Source organism: Mytilus californianus, unplaced genomic scaffold, assembly GCF_021869535.1.
Source record: "Mytilus californianus isolate M0D057914Y unplaced genomic scaffold, xbMytCali1.0.p SCAF_1, whole genome shotgun sequence".
Classification (NCBI taxonomy): Eukaryota; Metazoa; Mollusca; class Bivalvia; order Mytilida; family Mytilidae; genus Mytilus; species Mytilus californianus.
Genome location: NW_026262581.1, coordinates 49,085,263 through 49,106,671, shown reverse-complemented (window position 1 = coordinate 49,106,671; position 21,409 = coordinate 49,085,263). Strand labels below are relative to the sequence as shown.

Below are 21,409 nucleotides of genomic sequence, written 5' to 3'. Positions count from 1 at the left end.
TTGATACTTTCCAAGAGTGACTGCTTAATTAAGGTTTGACTGTACCTGTAATTTATCTCTCAGTATTGATATTGGTTCTTAATAGAAACTTTCTAATGATTTTAAAAATATGTCTGTATTTAAAAAAAAATCTTTCTCAAGCATCTTAATCTCATTGAAATTTATAAAACAATTGTTATGAACACAATGCAAAATGTTTTTTATTTATGTTTCTACATAGCAAATTCATGGACATTTCTCTTTTACACATGGTTTAATTACTCTATTTTTCTCATGAACTCATCTGGTTCCAAAGTGCTTAAATTTTTGCCTCATTTTTTTTTTATGTGTTGGAAGTTGAAGTTGATAAAGATGATACGACAATTCAAAAAGTAATCTGACATATCTGACAAACAAAAATATACATTACTTACAGGTGGCCTTGCTTTAAGAACTGTCATTTGTTTTTGTATTTTTAATTCAAGTTGACGTCTCCTGTTTAAAAAATAAAAGTGCATTTAGACTCATTTCCACACGTTAAATTAGCCATTTTTCTTCCCTTTTCTTGATCTACTTTTAACAAACAATTCAAATCAAGTAAAAAAAAAAACAATTTAGGTTTCATTTTCTTAGCTAAGCTGTCAACTTATATTAATAAACTTTATTGGTCAGTATCTTATTCTTAAAATTTTTTTCAAACAAAACTTGAACAAGAATGCACAATCTGAACCGGCTTTACTGATTGTGATTGAATTTAATGCTGAAAGTCTTTGAGATCAAGGTCAGATGAACCCTATATGACAGACATATACACCTTCTAATCCTTTATATCAAATAAGATTGACCAATCATTTATAGTATTTAGAAAAATCATGCGATATTATGTTTTTTTTTCATGCAGTGACTGAATTATAAAATATTTTTTTATTTCTTATGGATAACCAACATAAACCAGATATACACTCAGAACATAAGGCTAGTTTATACAACATATATGGATTATCCAGCTCTTCTACATTCTTGAATATGAAACTTTATTTGTATGTTTAAACACTGCCTCTTCCTCTAGGTAAGCATCCATATTTCCCATTCTAAGATATTCGTTAGACGAATCAACCAAACAAAACCGAATATTGACCAGATGTTTATGGTTCAAATCCTATAATGTTGGCTTTAAAATCAATTTTATTATCCGGCAACTATCATTTTACATTTTTCAATAGTACAAAGGGAAATAACTCTAACAGATTATATCAAACTTGTGTGTGTCACAAAGTATAGTTTTTGTCTACTTACTTTTGTGGAGAACAATCATCAGGAATCTCATCAACTCTCTGAAAAAGACAAATATTTCTTTATTTCTTATGGAGAAATTTTTATGAATTTACATAAAAGTGCCAGTTTAGAAAAACAAATTATTGGTACAATATGAATGCCCTTGACAACAGTAAATATGTCTGACTAAAATCAGTTTATTTCTGTGTCAGTCAACATGGGATATATTGAGTCAAGAGCATAAACAAAAAATCAAGATATTCAATAACCTATATTTAAATTTTTTTCCGAAGGATTAAACTGTTATTCTGACATTCAATAGGTACATGTTGTAGTAAACAAAGCGAATACTGATTTTATGGTCCACTTAGCTACTAGCCAACTTAATATAACCTCATTGTCTTTGAGATTATTCAAAAATATATATGCTGCTGTAAAATGAATGAAAACATTACTCTGCTAATTCTATAAAATTTTAACAATATGCTACGTAACAAACTCACATTTACTATCGATCCAACATTTAATAAAAGCTCTTTTAATTCAGCTCTGCCTTTTGATGGTGTTGCCTGCAATTTATGAATTATCAAAATTAACATCTTCAAATTTCTTGGAATAACTAAATGCAAACTAAATACACACTTATGTTTTCTGTGACCTTTAACAAATTCATTTTCAACTTTTCTCTAGTATTTTTTTTATAAAGTAATTCATCTTTTAAGTGAACTTGCACATACAATACTGTAGAGTTTATTAATATTCCTGGGGTACCAATCTCTTTGAAGTTTGTTATTTAGGGAAACCATAAATTTACATTCCTTAAGTATGGATTTAGCTTTTTTACATACCTTAAGTATGGATTTAGCTTTTTTACATACCTTAAGTATGGATTTAGCTTTTTTACATACCTTAAGTATGGATTTAGCTTTTTTACATACCTTAATTATGGATTCAGCTTTTTTACATTCCTTAAGTATAGATTTAGCTTTTTTACATACCTTAAGTATGGATTCAGCTTTTTTACATACCTTTAGTATGGATTTAGCTTTTTTACATACCTTAAGTATGGATTTAGCTTTTGATGGCTGCCAGGTCATCATTACTTTTTTAGGTTTAGCAATGCATTCTTCTGGAGGCTGAAATTGATACCAATGCAATATATACAATCAAAATATAAAATTAATCTAAACATATATATATATTATCTGTAAATATTTTTCATTATATATCACACGTGGCAAGTGTGTTCGTCTCCCATCTTAACTGACTCGAATTGGCAGTTTTTCTGCTGAAGGCCTCTGGTTCTCTCCAGCTTCCTCCACCAGTAAAAACTGACCAAGACAATATAGTCTGATTAGTGTCTAGTTACATACTTACAATCAATCAATCTAATTATCATCAATAGTGTTGTGTGTCTGGTGGTTAATTACTTGTTTGTGAAATTTAAAAATGCATATAAAATTATATTTCACTGAAAAGTGAAAAATCATGAACATACTGATTGCATAGTGGCTTTTTCTTCATCAGTAAGTCTTTCTTCAAATCTAAATCCTCTAATAATACAGATAGTTATGCCCTCAAATTCAGTTGATTCATCAGGCAGGATACAGGCCACAATATCATCATCTTCCATGTTCCATCCAGGACAAGGTCGACACTTACGTTGAATAACATAAAATAACACTGCAAAAGAAAAAAAAACTCTTTTTTAATATTTCTTTATATATAATAAAGCAACTTCTTTTAAAAATATGCTTAATATATTTGTTCAATGCTGAAAAGATTTTAAAGTCACATTTTTTTTTAAAGATATCTGATAATGAATATTCATTATCAATTTTGCTTTCGAAATCTATCTTAAATTACATTTCATCGATAAATATGCACTTTATTTAACATGTTTAAATCCAATATACATCGATATAAGACATTTTAAAACCATTCATATTATAAAACATTTATCTTGTAGAATTTTATGTATGTTTTTTTTAATGATCTTTCATTTTTTTTAAGTTGAAATTTAAATTGTACATGTGGAACTAAGGTGTATCTATGGTAACAAAGAAATTAGTCTGACATAAACACAGATTATAATTTTACACAGGAAATCTGCGGTCACAGAACATCAGGAACAGGACACATTTAAAAGAGGACATCATTTACACAATGGAATTTTTGCTTATCCACATTTATTTCCTTCATCTATTCATACATGTACAGGCTAAATTATGATTTTAAAACATAACAATCTAATTATGTACTGTCAAAATCACTAACAAATGTATAATCATACTAGGAAAATCTAGTTAAAAGTGATAAAAAGCTTCAAATCAATTCAAGGTTGCAAGTTTTCATAGTGAAAGTTTATTTCTACAATGCAAGTATTCTTGCTGTCTTTTTTCACTTTCAATGTGGTAATGGGGTCAAGCAAAACTATGTGTGTTTACAGTAAAACCATCGAAGGACCATTAATAGTTCTGCTAGTTAACATAACTTTTAAGACGGTCAATATGTAGGACATGAACAAAAACTTTCTTCCCTAATCCTCAAATTTCTCTCTCTATCTTTACACAAACATCTTTTGTAACTACATCAGCAATTAATTATAAATTCAAAGTTAACCATGTTAACTATTCACGTGAAAATATACTGTAAAAGCAGAAATTTTCGTGGAGGATTTAATTGCGTTTATTTCGTGGAAAGAATATATACGAAAATTTAACCAACATACATTATCCCTTCCATTTACTGGAAACCACGAAATTAAATCCCCATGAAATCTTATATGGAGAAAATTCATAAGGGTTCCGCGGAACCCAGTGTCTCGCCTACTTTTGCTGTTAGTCGCAGGCTCAACAAAAATGAGGAAAAAAATTAATAAAAATATTCCTCTCTATACTATCTTTTGATTGTAAGTAGCTTCTGTCCAAGTTTGGTAAAAATCCAGGATAGTTTATGAATCTAATAAATGTTTTAAAAACTTAAACTGCAGACTGTATGTAATGTTAACTGGCAGAAAAACTAAGTCCATTTATAAGTAAAATACGGAAAAAATAGAATTTTTTTTTTACAAAATTTACTTCTGGATACTATCTTATGATCATAATCATGCTTCTTTCCAAGTTTGGTAGAAATCCAGGATAGTTTAAGAAAGCTGTTAAAATTTTAAAAACTTTAACCACAGAGTGAATGTAATGTTAACTGGCAGAAAAACTAAGTCCATTTATAAGTAAAATACAGAAAAAATGGAATTTTTTTTTTACAAAATTTTCTTCTGGATACTATCTTATGATCATAAACATGCTTCTTTCCAAGTTTGGTAGAAATCCAGGATAGTTTAAGAAAGTTATTAAAATTTCAAAAACTTTAACCACAGAGTGAATGTAATGTTTCCTGGCAGAAAAACTAAGTCCATTTATAAGTAAAATACGAAAAAAATGGAATTTTTTTTTTACAAAATTTACATTTGAATATTATCTTATGATCATAAACAAGCTTCTGTCCAAGTTTGATAGAAATCCAGGATAGTTTAAGAAAGTTATTAAAATTTCAAAAACTTTAACCACAGAATGAATATTTGTGGACGCCGCCGACGACGACGCTGACGGAATGTAGGATCGCTATGCAAGGTTGGGCGGTATTTACCGCCCCCGGTATTTACCAGTGGCATTTACCGGTATTTACCGCCCCGGACAATACTCCCAAAGTGGTCAATACTGGCAAATACTGGTCAATTGAAATTTTCATGCTTCTTTTGACTGACTTATCTATCAATACTAGTAAAAAATTGGTTGATGAAGGAAAACTTTATTCCTTTGGCATGATTCAGTTTATAAAAATGAATGATATTGGCACATGTATGTTATTAACTATTAAAACATTAAAAATTTCTACTTTAGTTCTTAGGGGTAACCATATTGCATACTGTTGGTATACATATAAAATTGCTATATCAGTTATTTTAAAATGTATATATATATATAGATCAAGATATTTTTTTCTTGAAAAGGTTTAGTTTTACAGGTAAAAAGAATTACAAGTGACTAGCAATATAGATTATCAGAGTATTACCTATTATCATGATTATATGGCTAACAGGTGTCAAAAGTTTAATTACTATAACAACTGTCCCCTAATAAATGTTGACATAACAGGAAAAAGGTCATAAAAGTGATTTTCTGAAGATTGTTTTAAACAATGAATTAATTCCTGACTATTCAACAGCATGATAAAAATCTTCTAAATTCAGGAAATGTTTTTTTTTGATAAATATATAACATATATATATATATTTTTTTATTTTTTAATTGCATCTTTCAAAATAACTGTTAACCAAACCAGATGTTATATAGTCTCTTTTAAGTGACTGACTTCATGGTGTTAATGACTATATCTGTTGTATGATTAAATTAATATTTGATAAATCTTCATTAAACCATGTTCATGAACTAATTAATTGTGAATTTTTGTCCTAGTACAATTTAGTAAATAAGTGACTTTCTGCCTTGTGACTATATATATCTATCCATTTAACAAGTAATTAACCTGTGGTAGGGACTAGTTTTTATAGTAAAGTCCTATCAAAATTTCAATTGACCAGTATTTGCCAGTATTGACCATTATTTGCCAGTATTTCCCGGTATTTACCGGTATTTACCGCCGGCATGGTCAATACTAGTATTAACCGCTTTTTTGCCAACCTTGTCGCTATGTCTCGCTTTTTCGACAAAAGTCGAAGGCTCGACAACAAAACCACGAAATTTTAACCCCATGTTTCTACAGTATATACATATTGATGGACATATATATCTATACCTACATTTAAACATAGTTCTTTTAACACATTCTTCTTCTCTCCCGGTGACTTTTATTGTAAAATTGGTTGGATTTGCACATAGGTCTCTTTCTTCTGCATCAAAGTTCAAAACACTAGCGCACCAATTCCAACCTTCATACCATTCCATCTTCTTTGGGAGATCAATCATCTTTGTTCGAAGCAGATCTGCTGTTAAAGGAAATCGGTTTATTCTTCGTGGATCTTCATTTTTCTCCAGGCCAGGAAGTTTTGGTGTACGATCTTTAGCATTTTCACCCTGCAATTTTTAACATCGAAACATAAATTTTGTAGTTAACTTGTTTAAAAAATTGAAATTGTAAACAACTATCTAAACGAACAATATTATATTACTGGTCATCTATTTCTTTTACTAACAATGAATATCAATATTAAAACTAGAGGCTATAAAGCATGTGTAAAGAGCCTGTGTCGCTCACCTAGGTCTATGTGCATAATCAACAACGGACTCTCCAACATTGTAGACAAGAAAAAAATTCATGACAAAATTTTTTTTTTTGTTGATCTTGTATTGCTGATCATTTGGTCTGTTTAGTTTCTCTCTATCTTCTTTAGTTTTTGCTCAAAACATAAAAGAGGGTAAAAAAATCCTCATTTAAGAGCAATCACTCCTATGAAGAGTGACAGACAGTCTACTAACTACATGTACATGTATATCAGCAAAATTTGACTTGTTTGTGGATCTTGCCTTGCTGATAATTTTTGTTATCTTAACTTTCTATTTATCTATTATAATTTTTATCATTTTAGGCAAAATACAAAAAAAAAATTGGTAAAAATCGTCATTAAAGTGCAATATTAATAACTCCAATAAGAAGTCGTCAACAAATTTCCTCCATATTGTCTCAAAAGTAGATCTTGTCTTGCTGATTATTTTTGCAGATTAAAGTTTCTCTCTATCTATTATAGTTTTTAAGATTAAGGCAAAAATGAAAAATGATGGTAAAATTTGTCATTTAAGTGCAATAACTCCTAAAAGAAGTCGCATAACAGTTTTAATGTCAATGAACAATTGGTAGAGCTCAACATTCTGAACATTTTTGAGCTTGTCAGATTTTCCCTATTTATAACGGTTTCAAAATAATAGTCAAAACTTGCATTTTACCATATATGTTCTATTTTAGCCATGTCGGCCATCTTGGTTGGGAAGCAGGGTCATCAGACACCTTTTTTAAACTAGATACCCAAATGATGATTGTGGCCTAGTTTGGTTAAATTTGGTCCAGTAGTTTCAAAGGAGAAGATTATTGTAAAAGTTAAGGACAACGACGACAGACACCAAATGATGAGAAAAGCTCACTTGGTCCTTTGGGCCAGCTGAGCTTAAAAGGGTAACATCAGTTATCATAATGCTTATTTCTGAAGTCCTCTGAATGAATTAAAATGAACAAAACTGTCACACAAATGAGTTATTCATGGTATTATTTTAAAGACAAATAGCATATAGAAAGTGCTATACAATCACAACATTTTTCATTGTAAGTGTTATTTGAAAAACACTGATAAATTTAATTAATGCCTCATAACTAAATTCCCTTCCTGTTTCATAAAAAGAAGATCTTGCTACTTTCTCTTTAAAGTATCTTCAATGACTATTTAAAGTTACATATTTTGTGATTAATCCAATTTAGGCTGTTCCAAATTAAATCATCAAATTTGGAAAAGATTCATAACACACTTGTTTAAAGTGGCACTAGCTTTTGATAATGCAGAGTGTCACATAAGAGTTTTTTAAAGCAAGGAAACCAGATAACACACATACAACTGTGTAAAGATGAATATTGAAATATTTTTTCAATTGCTAAGTTGTTACATACAGTAAATTCCCTAACAAAATACAAAACATTATCTTTACTGTACAAATGTAATATCAAAATGTCAGCACTCATTTTGGTATTTTCATCAAAATTTAAACTTTAAAATTAGGCATACCTTTATGGTTGTTATGGTTACTGTAATTTCACAAGCCCCGGTTCGTTCGTCTTCAATTCTTTTGACTTTAAATCCCCCAATAACACTACGTTTTAAATCAGCGCCAGATTTGTCCTGATACGGCATTATTCCATACTTGAAATCATCCGAAACCTTAGCCTTTTTTGTAAATATTTCCCGCTTAGCTAATTGCTGTTCTGCTTTCATATCGTCAGTTTTTTCTTCTGCCGGGGGTGAGTTTTCTTTAGTTGGACTTTTATCTTTTGCCCCAGCAATGGTATTTTCTGGCATAACTTTAAGAGGAGCAGTACCTTCAATATGATTAACTAACTTTTCTATCTCATCCTCAGTTTTTGCATTAGTTTCCTTCTCCTTTTCTTTCTTCTTTTTCTTACGCTTTCTTTTTTTCTTTTCAGGACTATCAGGAGTATTTTCAGAGTTCATCAGGGAATTATGTAAAGGACAAACAGAAAGGGCTATACAATCACTACATTTTTCACCGAAAGAGTTATTTGAATAGTAAACAAAATCACGGAAATCTTCAACAGAAAGGCTGGATCTCCAATCACTTTCTGGATCGGCTATTTTGTTGTACAAAGGATTTTTCTTGTCATTAAAACGAGGATCACCCTTTGACCAACTTTCAATAAATTTGGGTCCATCGTTTTTTCCACAAAGTTTTTCTTGAAAATAAAGTGTCCCACATTCATCTAAACAGCTACTACACATTATAACTTTACTTTCCTTTTTCTTGATATCTGATTCAGGAGCTGGAGCAGTCCAATAACTTTCATCATTAAATTCAATAGGTGGTGCATCCATCCAACGTTTTAAACAGCGGCAGACAGAACCACCAAATCGAAGGTAAACTGGACTCAGAATATAAACCTATAAAAATATTGAAGAGCATTATAGAGGTTCATACCAACATATTTATAAAAAAACGAAAGGGAGCTCACGTCAATAGATATAAACAATTCAATAAAGTTTCATGCATATTGGTTAACATGGTTAAAGCGTTTTTGAGTTAATGTCCGACATGTTGACGACGGACGGTCAATGGTATACCATAATACGTCCCGTAAACGGGCGCATAAAAACGACACACTTAACATCATGCACTGTTACAACCTCTGATTAGCCAGACTAAGAAAAGCATTACCAAGCTAATGAAAACTATATGTTTTATACGATCTAGTGGCAGAACAGTCAAGGGCACTGTACACAGTGCAAACAATGTGGCCATCAATATCTGAACAGGTTGAGCTTGAACACTACTGACGGTTCTATGAATTTTCAAGTACCAAACTGCAGTTTGGACATTTTGTAACTTAATTCAAGATGTAAAATGTGTGTATAAAATTTGAAAAGCAAGTTGCCTTGCAATTGGCTATCCAATGAGAATATATAGTAAAGTTTTTGCAAGTCTCTTTTTACTTGTATTAACACTTTGATCTGCTGATTATTTCAAGTGATCTACAACTAGGATAATCAGTCCATAAATGCAGTCAGCTTCTGTGTTTATTCACTTTTATATTTCTTGTATAAATTGTAAAATTTTAACAAATGGAATGAAGTAAATAATGTTGAATTAATGATCGTCTTATTTTAAATACAGTCGACTCTTGTTATCTCGAAGTCAGCGGGACCAGAAAAATATTTGGAGATACACGTAGTTCGACTCAAACGAAAACCGGAAGTTTGACAGACCAAGGGACACAACTCTTGCTTAGCTTGGTAAGGCTAAAATTAATCATGATGAATATGGGAAAGGGATCAATACTCTGGTCTCAGATCGATGTATTCGCATGTCATGGTCTTTCATTATTATAACAACATTGTTTTCACTTATTTAATTATTTCTTTGAACAGTTACAATTTTTTCCCTATTGCTTTTATCCGAGGGAGTAATTTCCAATCGATCTTAGCGTTATTTAAGTCCTCTAAAGTTGACAAAGTTGTTTATTCTCGGATACAAGAGATTATAGAAAATTAGGATTTCTTTTCCTTTTCTTTTTTTCTCAATCTTTCCTTTCAAAAGAAAATACAAAAAGATTAAAGAAGCCGATTGAGTAGTTTTTAGGAAGTCTTAATCCCCACTTTATACACATCCAAGCTCATCAGTGTCAATCACGAATAATTGTTTTTGTAAACATTTAAAATAATTTAACTTTAACAATGTATCACTAATTATTTATCAAGGTGATAAAAGATAATCTTCGGTAAACACTCGTGGAAATAGCATGTCATAAATCAATACAGTGGTCAGTGACTGGAAATTAAATTACACATGTATTGTCAAATTAACTCATCAATCCATTTAAATCCCGGAGGTCATGTTTTGACATATGTGTATAAGTTCGAGATAAATAATGAATTTCGAATGCTTTTGTTAACCTTGGGATCGTAAATTTAGTTGGACTCAACCGAAATTTCGACTCATCCTATTTCGACTCATCAGGAGTCCAAATACATACATTTATATGGAACATAGTTTGGGACCACGAGAAAACTTCGACTTATCCGAAATTTCGAGTCAACCAAGTTCGAGACAACGAGAGTTAACGGTATACAATGAACACCTATGCATAGGAACTATCTTGTTTTAAATCTGTACTACTTTCCAGTATGTTCTTTTTTCAATGGGCCCGATTTGGTGGTGTTACATCTTACAAAGTCTATCCAAATTATTTTTGAAAAGAATTCTGCTCAAGCCAGTGCTAGGGGCCGTCTTAAACTTGCAGGGAGGTGAGAGTGTTTTTGCTCCGTGTTGAAGGCCTCACTGTGACTTTGAGATGAAGTACAACAATAAAAGCACTGTTCCTTTGCTTTTTGTGTGTTTTTTGCCTTGCATGTACTGATTTTGTGTCATGGATTGATACCCCATATCCTTTGTTTTTCCAATGTACATGTTTCTACAAGAATTCTTATTTACAAACAAACCAATATACAGCATTTTTTTTTTGTAAAGGTACAACAAAAAACGATATTTTTAGACTTACCTTTAGATATGAAGCTTTCTGATCAGGACTTCCAAAAAATTGTCTAAACAATTCCCTGAAAAAATGAAATATTTTATCAGTAAATATTTAGTTTATTAAATTTTGTAATTCTGATAAAACTATGGTTGCAACTCCCTCACTAGAGTTGTATGGTTTTGCTTGTCCCTTTATTTCACAACCCTGTAGGTTTTTATAGTTTAAAATTTTTCTGAAGAAACACATTTTGTGAGTACAGAGATCATATCATACAAAATGCCCATAGGTACATTTCTATATCAATTAACCTTTGACATTAAAAGAAACCATTTTTTTTCATTCTCTTTATGGTACAATAAAAAATGCTATGTTTTTCTATTACAATATTTTATAATGCATCAATACATGGTAACAATGTTTTCTAGTATACTATTACAACACAAATATATCTAAAATGCCTTTTCTACTTTGGTTTCTGTAATGTAAAAGTTTTTTTTTTATTTTTTAAAGTTTTGGTTGGGACATGCTACACATTAAAATAGATTTAGCAAGCAGATTTTCAATAATCATTGTCACCCATGAAAGTTTAATTCAAGAGCTATCCACTCCTCTTCACACAAATATTATTAGAAAAGCCCTTACCTGGTTTCTCTACAGTAAAAAGGGTCTTTTGCTGAAAGAAAAAAAGTAAAATTGCAAATTTTGTACTACATGTGCATTATAAATGGTACAAAATAATCCTTCTCTTAAAAACACAAGATAAAGCTAAATGTATCTGTATGTTTTGTTAATATTCTAAAAATTTAACAAACCTGTAAAGGCCTTATCAACAGATCTTTTTTAATGTGTGAAGTTAAAAACTTTTTTTTCCAATAAATTTAATATGTCTATAGCTCACAGCTGTTTATCAGGAAAAGACGTTGCATCAATATAAACTCTAGTTAATATTATTTCTAGATTAAAAAAAATAAAAATGAATAATTATTGACTTTTTCACATGCTTGCTTATAGAAGCCACCGAGTTAAATGATTTTCTCACTAAATTTCACTATGCATTATGCCATAAAACTACAATTATAAGTTAGCTGTGCAACCATGATTGGGTCAAGACTTTGTACTTCCACTGCACACATACTAGATAATATAACGCAACCCCTTAGTTAGCTTGTGCTCCCCTGAAGGTTACACTATGGTCCCATTTAATGCAATGGACCAGTGGAGTGATTCACAAAAGGGGAGTTTTTGCCCTCATCCTGTTGTGGTTGTCAAAATCTTTTTGTTTATAAATATAGTCCCTAGTTGTGACAGTGTATTACTTACAAAATTTTTCAAACACCTCCCCAATAAATTTCTTTATATTTTATGTATTTATGGCAGATATCGTAATTAAAAGTTTTCCATATCTGGCACTCATATATGGATATTCTCTCTCCATTAAAAGTAACACAAAGATTCCTAGTAAGGTATCATGAGGATCTGGAGTGGTGGGTCCTTCATTTCTGTATTCTTTACTTTTTTAGGTCATTTTTCTCTATTCTTTATACTTTAGCACCCCCATTATTCTCTATTCTCTAGTTTTTAGGAAAATTTATATTATTTCCATTACATCAAAAGGAACCAAATAGTAACCCTCACTTGACCTCAAGCAGACTTAGGGTTACAATATTGTATTTACACACATTAGTTTATATATTTTTCAATGTAATTTTTAGCCCTTTGGAAGTCTTACCCTTGTTCTTGGAATCTGAATTCAGAAATTTTACAATGTGAACTTTAATACCTTTAAAATAACACTACACAATAATTACACAAAATAGCAATAGCCATCACTGATTGTACAATAATGTTATACATGAACATTGGTTATCAATTAACAAAAAATTTCAGTGGTCCATTTCCGAAGTTAAACATCAAAATTCCAATGCAATATATATCATATCCTAAAAATTTTAGTTGGCAAAAAACTAAACTATTTGACATACACCTAAAAGTTTAGCACTTTTTTTGCAAATTTCTGGGGTGCTGTCTTACTTTGAATTTAAGATAAATATATCTCTTTCATAAATGTAGACCAATTCCAAGTCTCAAGACAGTTTCTGAAACATGTGTTTTAGAGCAAGAACTGTTGACTTTGATGTTAATAAAAGAACGGAGTTCCAATGTCCCCCACGTTGCACATATTTTATCTATCCAAGGAACAGGGGCAATAACTAAAAAAAACACTTTTTTTTCCCCTTTAAATCAAATTATAAATATGCGATTTCCATTATAATCAATATTTCCAAGGGCATAACTCGTTAAAATATTTGATCAGCACTTATTTTCGAAAGTGTAAAAGACATTGCCGATTTAAACCTATGGTATAAGATTCATAAAGTTCTGGCAAGAACTGTACACATGAGAGCGCTAACAATGCAATTTTCCATATAATCAATATATCCAAGGGACATAACTCTTTTAAAAACAATTGATCAGCAGTGATTTTCAAACTCGTCAAAAACATTAATGCTATAAACCTATAATATAAATTTCATAAAAAATTGGCAAGAATTGTACACATTAGAATGCTCATGAGGCAATTTTCCATTTAGTTAATATTTCCATGGGGCATAACTCTTTTAAATAAACTGCTTCGCCGAGCGCAGCTGGATACGACCGCAGAGGTCCAACCCTGAACAGTTGGTAAAAAATGGACACAATATTCAAGCTTGATACAGGTCTGAATTGGATTGTTATTACACATTTGACACATTATAGGTTTCTGACACAGAATAAATGTAGTCAAAGAACTTGAAATTGGTTATATGATTTGAATATATATATTCAAATGAAGATTTCTTGCTTTTGTGCAATACACTGTGCTGTTGCGTAATACTTAGTAAATCTGTTTTCAGACTATATACAAAGAATTAGCAAAATAAATTGTGACCCCAAATTTTTCTTTTGAAAATTGACAATTTCTTAAATCTTGAGGGAAAAAAAAATGAAACCCCCCCCCCCCAATTTTTTTTTTACCCCCCTCCCTTTTCCAAAAAAAATAATATTTTAAATTTTCTTTTTAATTTCTTACATCTTGTAGATAATTTTTTTTTTACACCCCCCCCCCCCCCCCCCCTCCTTTCCTTTCCAAATTCCCCCAAAAAATAACGTTAGAAGAAATTTTCTTTTTGTAAATTGTGGTAGAATTTAAGAGACATCAATACACAATGATACACTTAAACACAAGTTATTATTGGAAAAGTAGAAAAATGCTTGTTTTAGACCCTTTTTAGCCCCTAATTCCTCAACGGTTTGGGCAATTACCCCCAAAATGAATCCCAACCTTCTACTTGTAGTATTGAACCTTGTGGTACAATTTCAGAGCAATCAAAATACTTATACACAAGTTATTGTCCTGAGACTAGAAAAATGCTTGTTTTGGGCCCCTTTTTGGCCCCTAATTCCTAAACAGTTGGAACCATCACTGCCAAAAACAATCCCAACCTTCCTTTTGTGGTATTGAACCTTTTGATTAAATTTCATAGAGATCCATACACTTAAAACTTAAGTTATTGTCCTGAAACCAAAGTTCTTCGGACGATGACGACGCTGACGACGTGATAGCAATATACGACTCGTATAAAAATAATCACTGATTTTCGAACTTGTCCAAGACATTGCTCATATTAACCTATAATATAGGTTTCATAAAATTCTGGCAAGAATTGTACAAATTTGAGCGCTAACGATGCAATTTTCCATATAATCAATATATCCAAGGGGCATAACTCTTTTAAAAATAATTGATTGGCACTGATTTTCGAACTCGCCCATAACATTGCTCATATAAACATATAAGATTCATAAAAAATCTGACAAGAATTGTACACATGAAAGCGCTAACAATGCAATTTTCCATATAATCAATATATCCAATGGGCATAACTCTTTTAATAAACTGCTTCGCTGAGCGCAGCTGGATACGCCCCCAGAGGTCCAACCCTGAACAGTTGGGGCAAAAATGGACACAATATTCAAGCTTGATACAGGTCTGAATTTGGATTGTAATTAAATATTTGACATATTATAGGTTTCTGAATAAATGTAGTCAAAGAACTTGAAATTGGTTATATGAATTGAATTTATATTCAATTAAAGATTTCTTTCTGTTGTGCAATAAACTGTGCTGTTGAGCAATACTAGTAAATCTGTTGTCAGACTATAAACAAATAAAGTTCAATAACTTCTCAATGTTATATTAGAAATTTATAAAAAAAAACAAAAGGGAGGTTATCTTAATAGATATAAATCAGTCATCAAAGTTTAATGAAAACTGCTCGAAGCACTTTAAGGATATTGTCCAAAAACTTGAAAATCACCCCTTTTTTTATGAATAAAATCTTGTAACTCGGAAACATAAAATCTAAAATTTATAAAAATCAAAAGGGAGCTTTCAACAATAGATAACAATTTACCAAAGTTTCATGAAAAATGCTGAAAGCATTTTTGAGTTATGGTCCGAAAACTGGAAAATCCCCTTTTTGTAACGAATAAAACCCAATAAATCAGAAAAGTATAGTCTAAAATTTATAAAAATCAAAAGGGAGCTCATGTCGATAGCATTAAACAATTCATTAAAGTTTCTTGCAAATTGGTGAAATTGTTTTTGAGTTATTGTCCGAAAACTGGAAAATCCCCCCTTTTTTAATGAATAAAACTCCAAAATTCGGAAACGGTAAATCCGAAATTTATAAAAAACAAAAGGGAGCTCATGTCAATAGATATAAACAATTCACCAAAGTTTCATGCATATTGGTAAAAGCGTTTTTGAGTTAATGTCCGACATGTTGACGACGGACGGACGGACAGATGGACGGTCAACGGTTACCATAATACGTCCCGTAAACAGGCGTATAAAAATAATTGATCGGCACTGATTTTCTAACTCGCCCAAAACATTGCTCATATAAACATTTGATATAAGATTCATAAAAAATCTGGCAAGAATTGTACACATGAGAGCGCTAACAATGCAATTTTCCATATAATTAATGTTTCCAAGGGGCACATAACTCTTTTAAAAATAAATTATCAGCACTGATTTTCAAACTCGTCCAAGACATTGCTGATATTAACCTATGATATAAGTTTCATAAAAATCTGTCAAGAATTGAACAAATGAGAGTGCTAACGATGCAATTTTCCATTTAATTAATGTGTCCAAGGGTCATAACTCTTTTAAAAATAATTGATCTGCACTGATTTTCTATGTCCCCCGCAACGTGTTGCACGGAGGGACAAAAAAAGCAACAGACCAGTTAAACAAAATTTAATGAAACAGACTTGATGATTTTCTTGAAAGTTATATGTTCTAATTACATGCCACAAAAAAATTTCATACAATAAGATATAAAGTAATAAAAAATAAATCAATAAAATTTAAAATATTTATGGTATGCGTTCTTACCAAAATTCTTTGAATCAAGATTTGGAAACTTGTCATGATTTTGAGCTAGCCTTGCTATATCATCTACAAAACTTCTAGCTGATGTTGCAGATCCTAATAAAAAAGTAAGAACAGATACAACATTAAAACTATAAGCTGTGAAGTCAGTGTTTGCAAGGTTTTCTTTTTGCATTTTTCTTATATTCCTTAAACAAGATCAAATACACATGCACATGCAGAAATGTTTTGCAATTTTATCTTATTGCCACTTTTGCGAGAGAGAAAAAAACCTCCTAAAAATTTTCATTTTACAGAAAACTATATTTGTATCATAAAATAAATGGCATGGTACTTTATCTGTGCTCTTTATTTGAACACTATCATAGATTACTGCAGCAAAGCCCTTTTCATGTTATCATGAAGCCAGGCTTCTTTTTTCAGTTGCTCTTTCCTTTTTACAACAAATTTACCATGATTGACTGCTTATTTATTTCTAAGGGAGCCGAAATTAATTTGGGAACAGATATGAATCCTTGAAAGGTGATATCTAAATAACAAAACCACATGATGAGCTGCACTTACACGATTAATTAAAAATATGAATTTGTAGATACATATTTATTGAACATCATACCTTCAAGAAATTGTTCATGCATATTTATAAATCCTTGGTCCAGAAGATCATTCAGCTTTGGGGAATCAAATGACATTTGCTTTATTACTCCATGTTTGACTGTATAACTTCTAAAGGATATAATAAATCTTGTCCAAAATGGTTTGCCCTGCAAATATAATTAAAATATTATGATTGCACAAAACATGGACAATAACCACTTTTGGCATCAACTTTTTGGCAATAAGGGGGGAAAAAAAAAATGATCGATGAAAAAGAAGTCAAAGTCAGATGAATCGTTCCAGTCAGACATGTACAAAATGATGTACATGGATCCTTTTTTGTATATCAATAAGAACCTGAGATGATGATGATGATGCTTATCATGCTTAACAATATTGGTATCTCTACTAGCATGACTAGACAACATGTAAACAAACTTTTGAATAACTTGTACATGTAGGATCTCATTTAATTATGCTACATGTATCTGAGAAGCAAAACAAAATGCAATGGTTAAACAGAAATATTAATAATAAATGAGCCTTATTAGTTTACTATTACTATTTAAATTTAATAATGAGAGTTGACAAATGGTTGATATGAAACAATATCAAATGATCAAGAGTTGTTATATAATTATTTCTCTTACAGTCAACACTCTCATTGTGTTAACATGGTTAAATAAAATATTACGTGAATCATTGATCTAGTCTTTTGCAAATACCAGTATGACATCATATGTCCTGTTCTGGCGTCAAACTTTAACATCAGACATTTTAAAACTTTTTGTATGCATCAGAATGTAATGAAATTTGACAAAAAGATTTTCAGGTGAAAAGTGTGAGTGTTCTGTATATATTATGGAAGAAATCACATACAGTGTATGTTTGTTACCATGGACGAAATGTACATCGTCTTAACCTTTGAAAGTCATCAATGACCTAACAAATAGCTAATGGAAATGTCGTAATATTGTGTCAATATTGACAATCAAATTTAAGCACTTATTTTTTGTATCACACTCCGTGCAGTATGATATGGGAAAAATCTCTTCATGCAAGAAATACATGAATAGATAACACACAAACATTAGAGAATAACTTTGAGAACAAAGATGGTATTAAAAAAATCCCTGTTTTAAATACCAGGATGCTGTTTGAAATTTATGGAGGAGTACTCTGCCATGGCAATGATGGCCAATGTAAACCAAAAACTGGTTTCAGAATTTTTATTTTACAGTTGTAAACAGATTTTAAACCTATTCTCTTGTGTCGGTCAGATGAATCATTGCAGTTTGTATGACCAAATGTTAGACAGTCCTTGATGAATTTGGTGTCTGAGCATGAATAAATGTAAAAAACAAGTTAATTTTTTACCTGTTCTTTCCACATACACCTGAATGCATCTTTATGTTTTGTGAAAAACAAAAATTCAGTTGGGGAAACCTCCATGTCAAAGAACTCAATGTCTGTATCGGATAAGCGTATTTTCCTCATCTTGATGAAACTCCTTGCTTCCCCTTTAGAGTTTCCTGTTTTCTTCTTCAATGTTTTCCTGTAATCTTTTTTTTTTATTGTTTTCCTGTATTCTCCTTTCACAGGATCTTTAATTTTTACTGCATATAATTTCCTTTAAATCTCTTCTGTACAAAATTCTAAAAAACATTATTTAATAAATATTTAATTACACAGAACGCACATGGGGGTTCAGATAAAAATCACTCTTCGTGCTCTTGCTGGTGTCTCATCAACTTTAATGATTGTGGTAAATCGCAGTCCAAATTAACAAACCTTTCGAGTATACTGAGTGGTTTTAAGGAAAACAACCGCAACATATACGTATCTCAAATTGATGGGCATTTAATACAAAATTTAGCCAGATAGTTAATTTTTTGGCCGTGTGGTTTATATGTCTTTTATCAGGTGCTAAATATTTATCATGAAAAACTTCCATAAGCAGCTTTGACCCCAGAGCCTTTAAAGCATTATGGTAATCATGGTAATGTGATGCTACAAATATATCTGAAATCAATTTCTTATTGTTATGGATGTGATGCTATTATTTCTAGAAATAAGAATAATATAAGATGGCATTTAAAAATTCCTTGTGTATTAGGATTTGTGCGGCATGAAATTGGGTCCCTGTTGGAAATACATTTCAGCAATTAGTCTTGGAAGTACAACTGTAAAAATTTTAATTTTTTATTGTTACTTTTTGAAGTGCCTATTTTATATTTAGAAATTTCATATGGTTAGCTACTTTCTTCAGTATCTTAAGCAATACATGGTTGATAATTAACTGTTTTCCGGATTTCAGACTATTTCATGGTGAATATTGATAATTTGAATTATTTCCGACTATTTGAGTATTTCTGTTTTCCAATTTTTGAAAACTCTTTTGGCTTATGAAAACGGCACTCACGTAAGTGTCTGGTAGAATTTATCGACAAAACCTAGACAAACTTAAGAGAGGGACATCTTCTTATTGAGAACTTTCCGAGAGAATTTTATTATGTATCGCGTTATCGCCAAAGCCATGCCACCACACTGACCACAGCCAGGACCGATGGCGATGTGTTTTTTTAGTTGTGACACGTAGGGAAAATTATTGAATAAATTAGTGCAGTTGTTTATAATCGTGTTGGTTGTAAAGTTGCGAATACTTTTCGTATATTCTCTAATTTGCTTAGCTATAAGAGGTCAAATCCACCAGGTAACTGAAGTTAAAAAGAAATAATAGCATAGGGTATTTCCCATGTTGTTACTAGCCTCGATTTGGATGTATTATATATTATATAATACCAAACCGAAGCAGGAACAGATATAGAAATACGGACGGTAGTACGAAATGTCTGATATTGTTAACTGACTTAATTTTTTCTGCTTTAAAACACATATAAACTAAAATCTGTGTTGATCTGTGTTAACAAAAAAACTATGCAACTGGATTTTAGTAAAAAGCAATGCATTGCTTATTTTTATTCCTTATTTAGGTTATATCAGAGACATATAATACACTACTGTATCTATATGTCTCTGGTTATATTGATTGATATATCAAGGATTTATTAGTATACAAATCCTTGGTTATTTTTAAGTATAGGTTTGGGTAAGGTTTGGCAAACTCGTCGGTACCACAGGGACTCGGTTAGCATATGAAAAAAAGTTTTAATCGATTAAAAAAAAAGGTGTATTTCCAGTCTATTTGTCTTGTTTTATTAACGCTTTTAACGTTAGCATCAATATTTCTTTGGCGTTCAGTATACGGATATGCATAGTAAACTGCACATTGCTATTCATGAAAAAAAAGAAATATTGATGCCAACGTTCAATTTTTATACGTTAATAAAGTAGTACAAATAGACAGGAAATATCTGCTAACCGAATCCCTGTGGTCGGAATAGCTTTGAATGGGTTAGGACCCCTTAAGTAAAAGAAGGGCCAAATCTAAGACAACTATAACACATATATATACATTTAAGAAAAGAGTAATGCGTTGTATGAGGGTCGTAATGGGGTACCCTCATGACGAATAACGGTAAAAATTCTTGCCAAATGACGTTAACGGTAATTTTTGGTGCATGACGATATCATAAAATGCACACTTTCTTTAAGACGATAAAAAAATCGACTGACTTTGACGAATCACGCTAAATTTTGTCCAAAAATAACGGTAACGATAATTATTTGAGACCTCTGACGAATCACATTTAGGATATTTTGACGATTCACGGTAAAATTTTAACCAATTTGAAGCTAACGGTAGCCGAAAATGACCGTTTGACGCCTGAGGGTAAAGGGCATTCCTACCCTCTTGTATGTTTTTGACTTATTGTTTGATTCCTTATTTAGATTATATCAATTGATTGATTGAGTGTTGGTTACTTAACGTCCAGTGGCAAATATTTCATGCATATTCAGGTTATATCAAGGATTTGAATACAAATATTTGTATACAAATCCTTGGTTTTATTATGCTAGACAAGGAGGTATACAATATATGTTAAGTTATAAATCCTTGGGTTAGGCGATCAAATAACTTGAGTTGTTCTAGGTTAAATAGGGCTAGGTTTTTTGGTTTGGACTTATGTTATATGGGTTGGGACCCCTTAAGTAAAATACGGGCCAAGTAATTAATCTACCACTAAAATCGAAGACAACTTTAACACTTATATATACATGTAGTAATCTCAGCAAGTTAAATATATTTACTGATAGCTAATATAATTGACTTTAATTATTTACACATTCAAATTTATGCTAATATTCGCGAGAGAAGGTAGCTCTACAGAGGGAGGTTTTTTTTTAATTCTAGAAACGATATAATTGTGTATGCCAACCGTTAGTTTT

General features: G+C 31.1%; 1 protein-coding gene across 3 annotated transcripts in view; it reads right to left on the bottom strand.

Annotated features, from left to right (window-relative positions):
• Nucleotides 1-21,409, bottom strand: part of LOC127720014 (uncharacterized) — a 46,909-nt gene that overhangs the window by 8,569 nt on the left and 16,931 nt on the right. For 2 of the 3 annotated variants that reach the window (XM_052226440.1, XM_052226433.1), the window contains exons 2-13: nt 18,437-18,714; nt 17,079-17,226; nt 16,466-16,558; nt 11,662-11,692; nt 11,044-11,098; nt 8,042-8,929; nt 6,074-6,347; nt 2,753-2,937; nt 2,313-2,390; nt 1,758-1,823; nt 1,276-1,313; nt 414-474 (exon numbers count right to left, since the gene is read on the bottom strand). In XM_052226440.1, coding sequence (XP_052082400.1) covers nt 414-474; nt 1,276-1,313; nt 1,758-1,823; nt 2,313-2,390; nt 2,753-2,937; nt 6,074-6,347; nt 8,042-8,929; nt 11,044-11,098; nt 11,662-11,692; nt 16,466-16,558; nt 17,079-17,226; nt 18,437-18,556 — 2,037 coding nt within the window. In that variant the 5' untranslated portion in view covers nt 18,557-18,714. Of the gene's footprint in view, nt 1-413; nt 475-1,275; nt 1,314-1,757; nt 1,824-2,312; nt 2,391-2,752; nt 2,938-6,073; nt 6,348-8,041; nt 8,930-11,043; nt 11,099-11,661; nt 11,693-16,465; nt 16,559-17,078; nt 17,227-18,436; nt 18,715-19,722; nt 19,829-21,409 lie in introns of those variants that run through there. The other variant, XM_052226427.1, reaches the window with a different exon arrangement.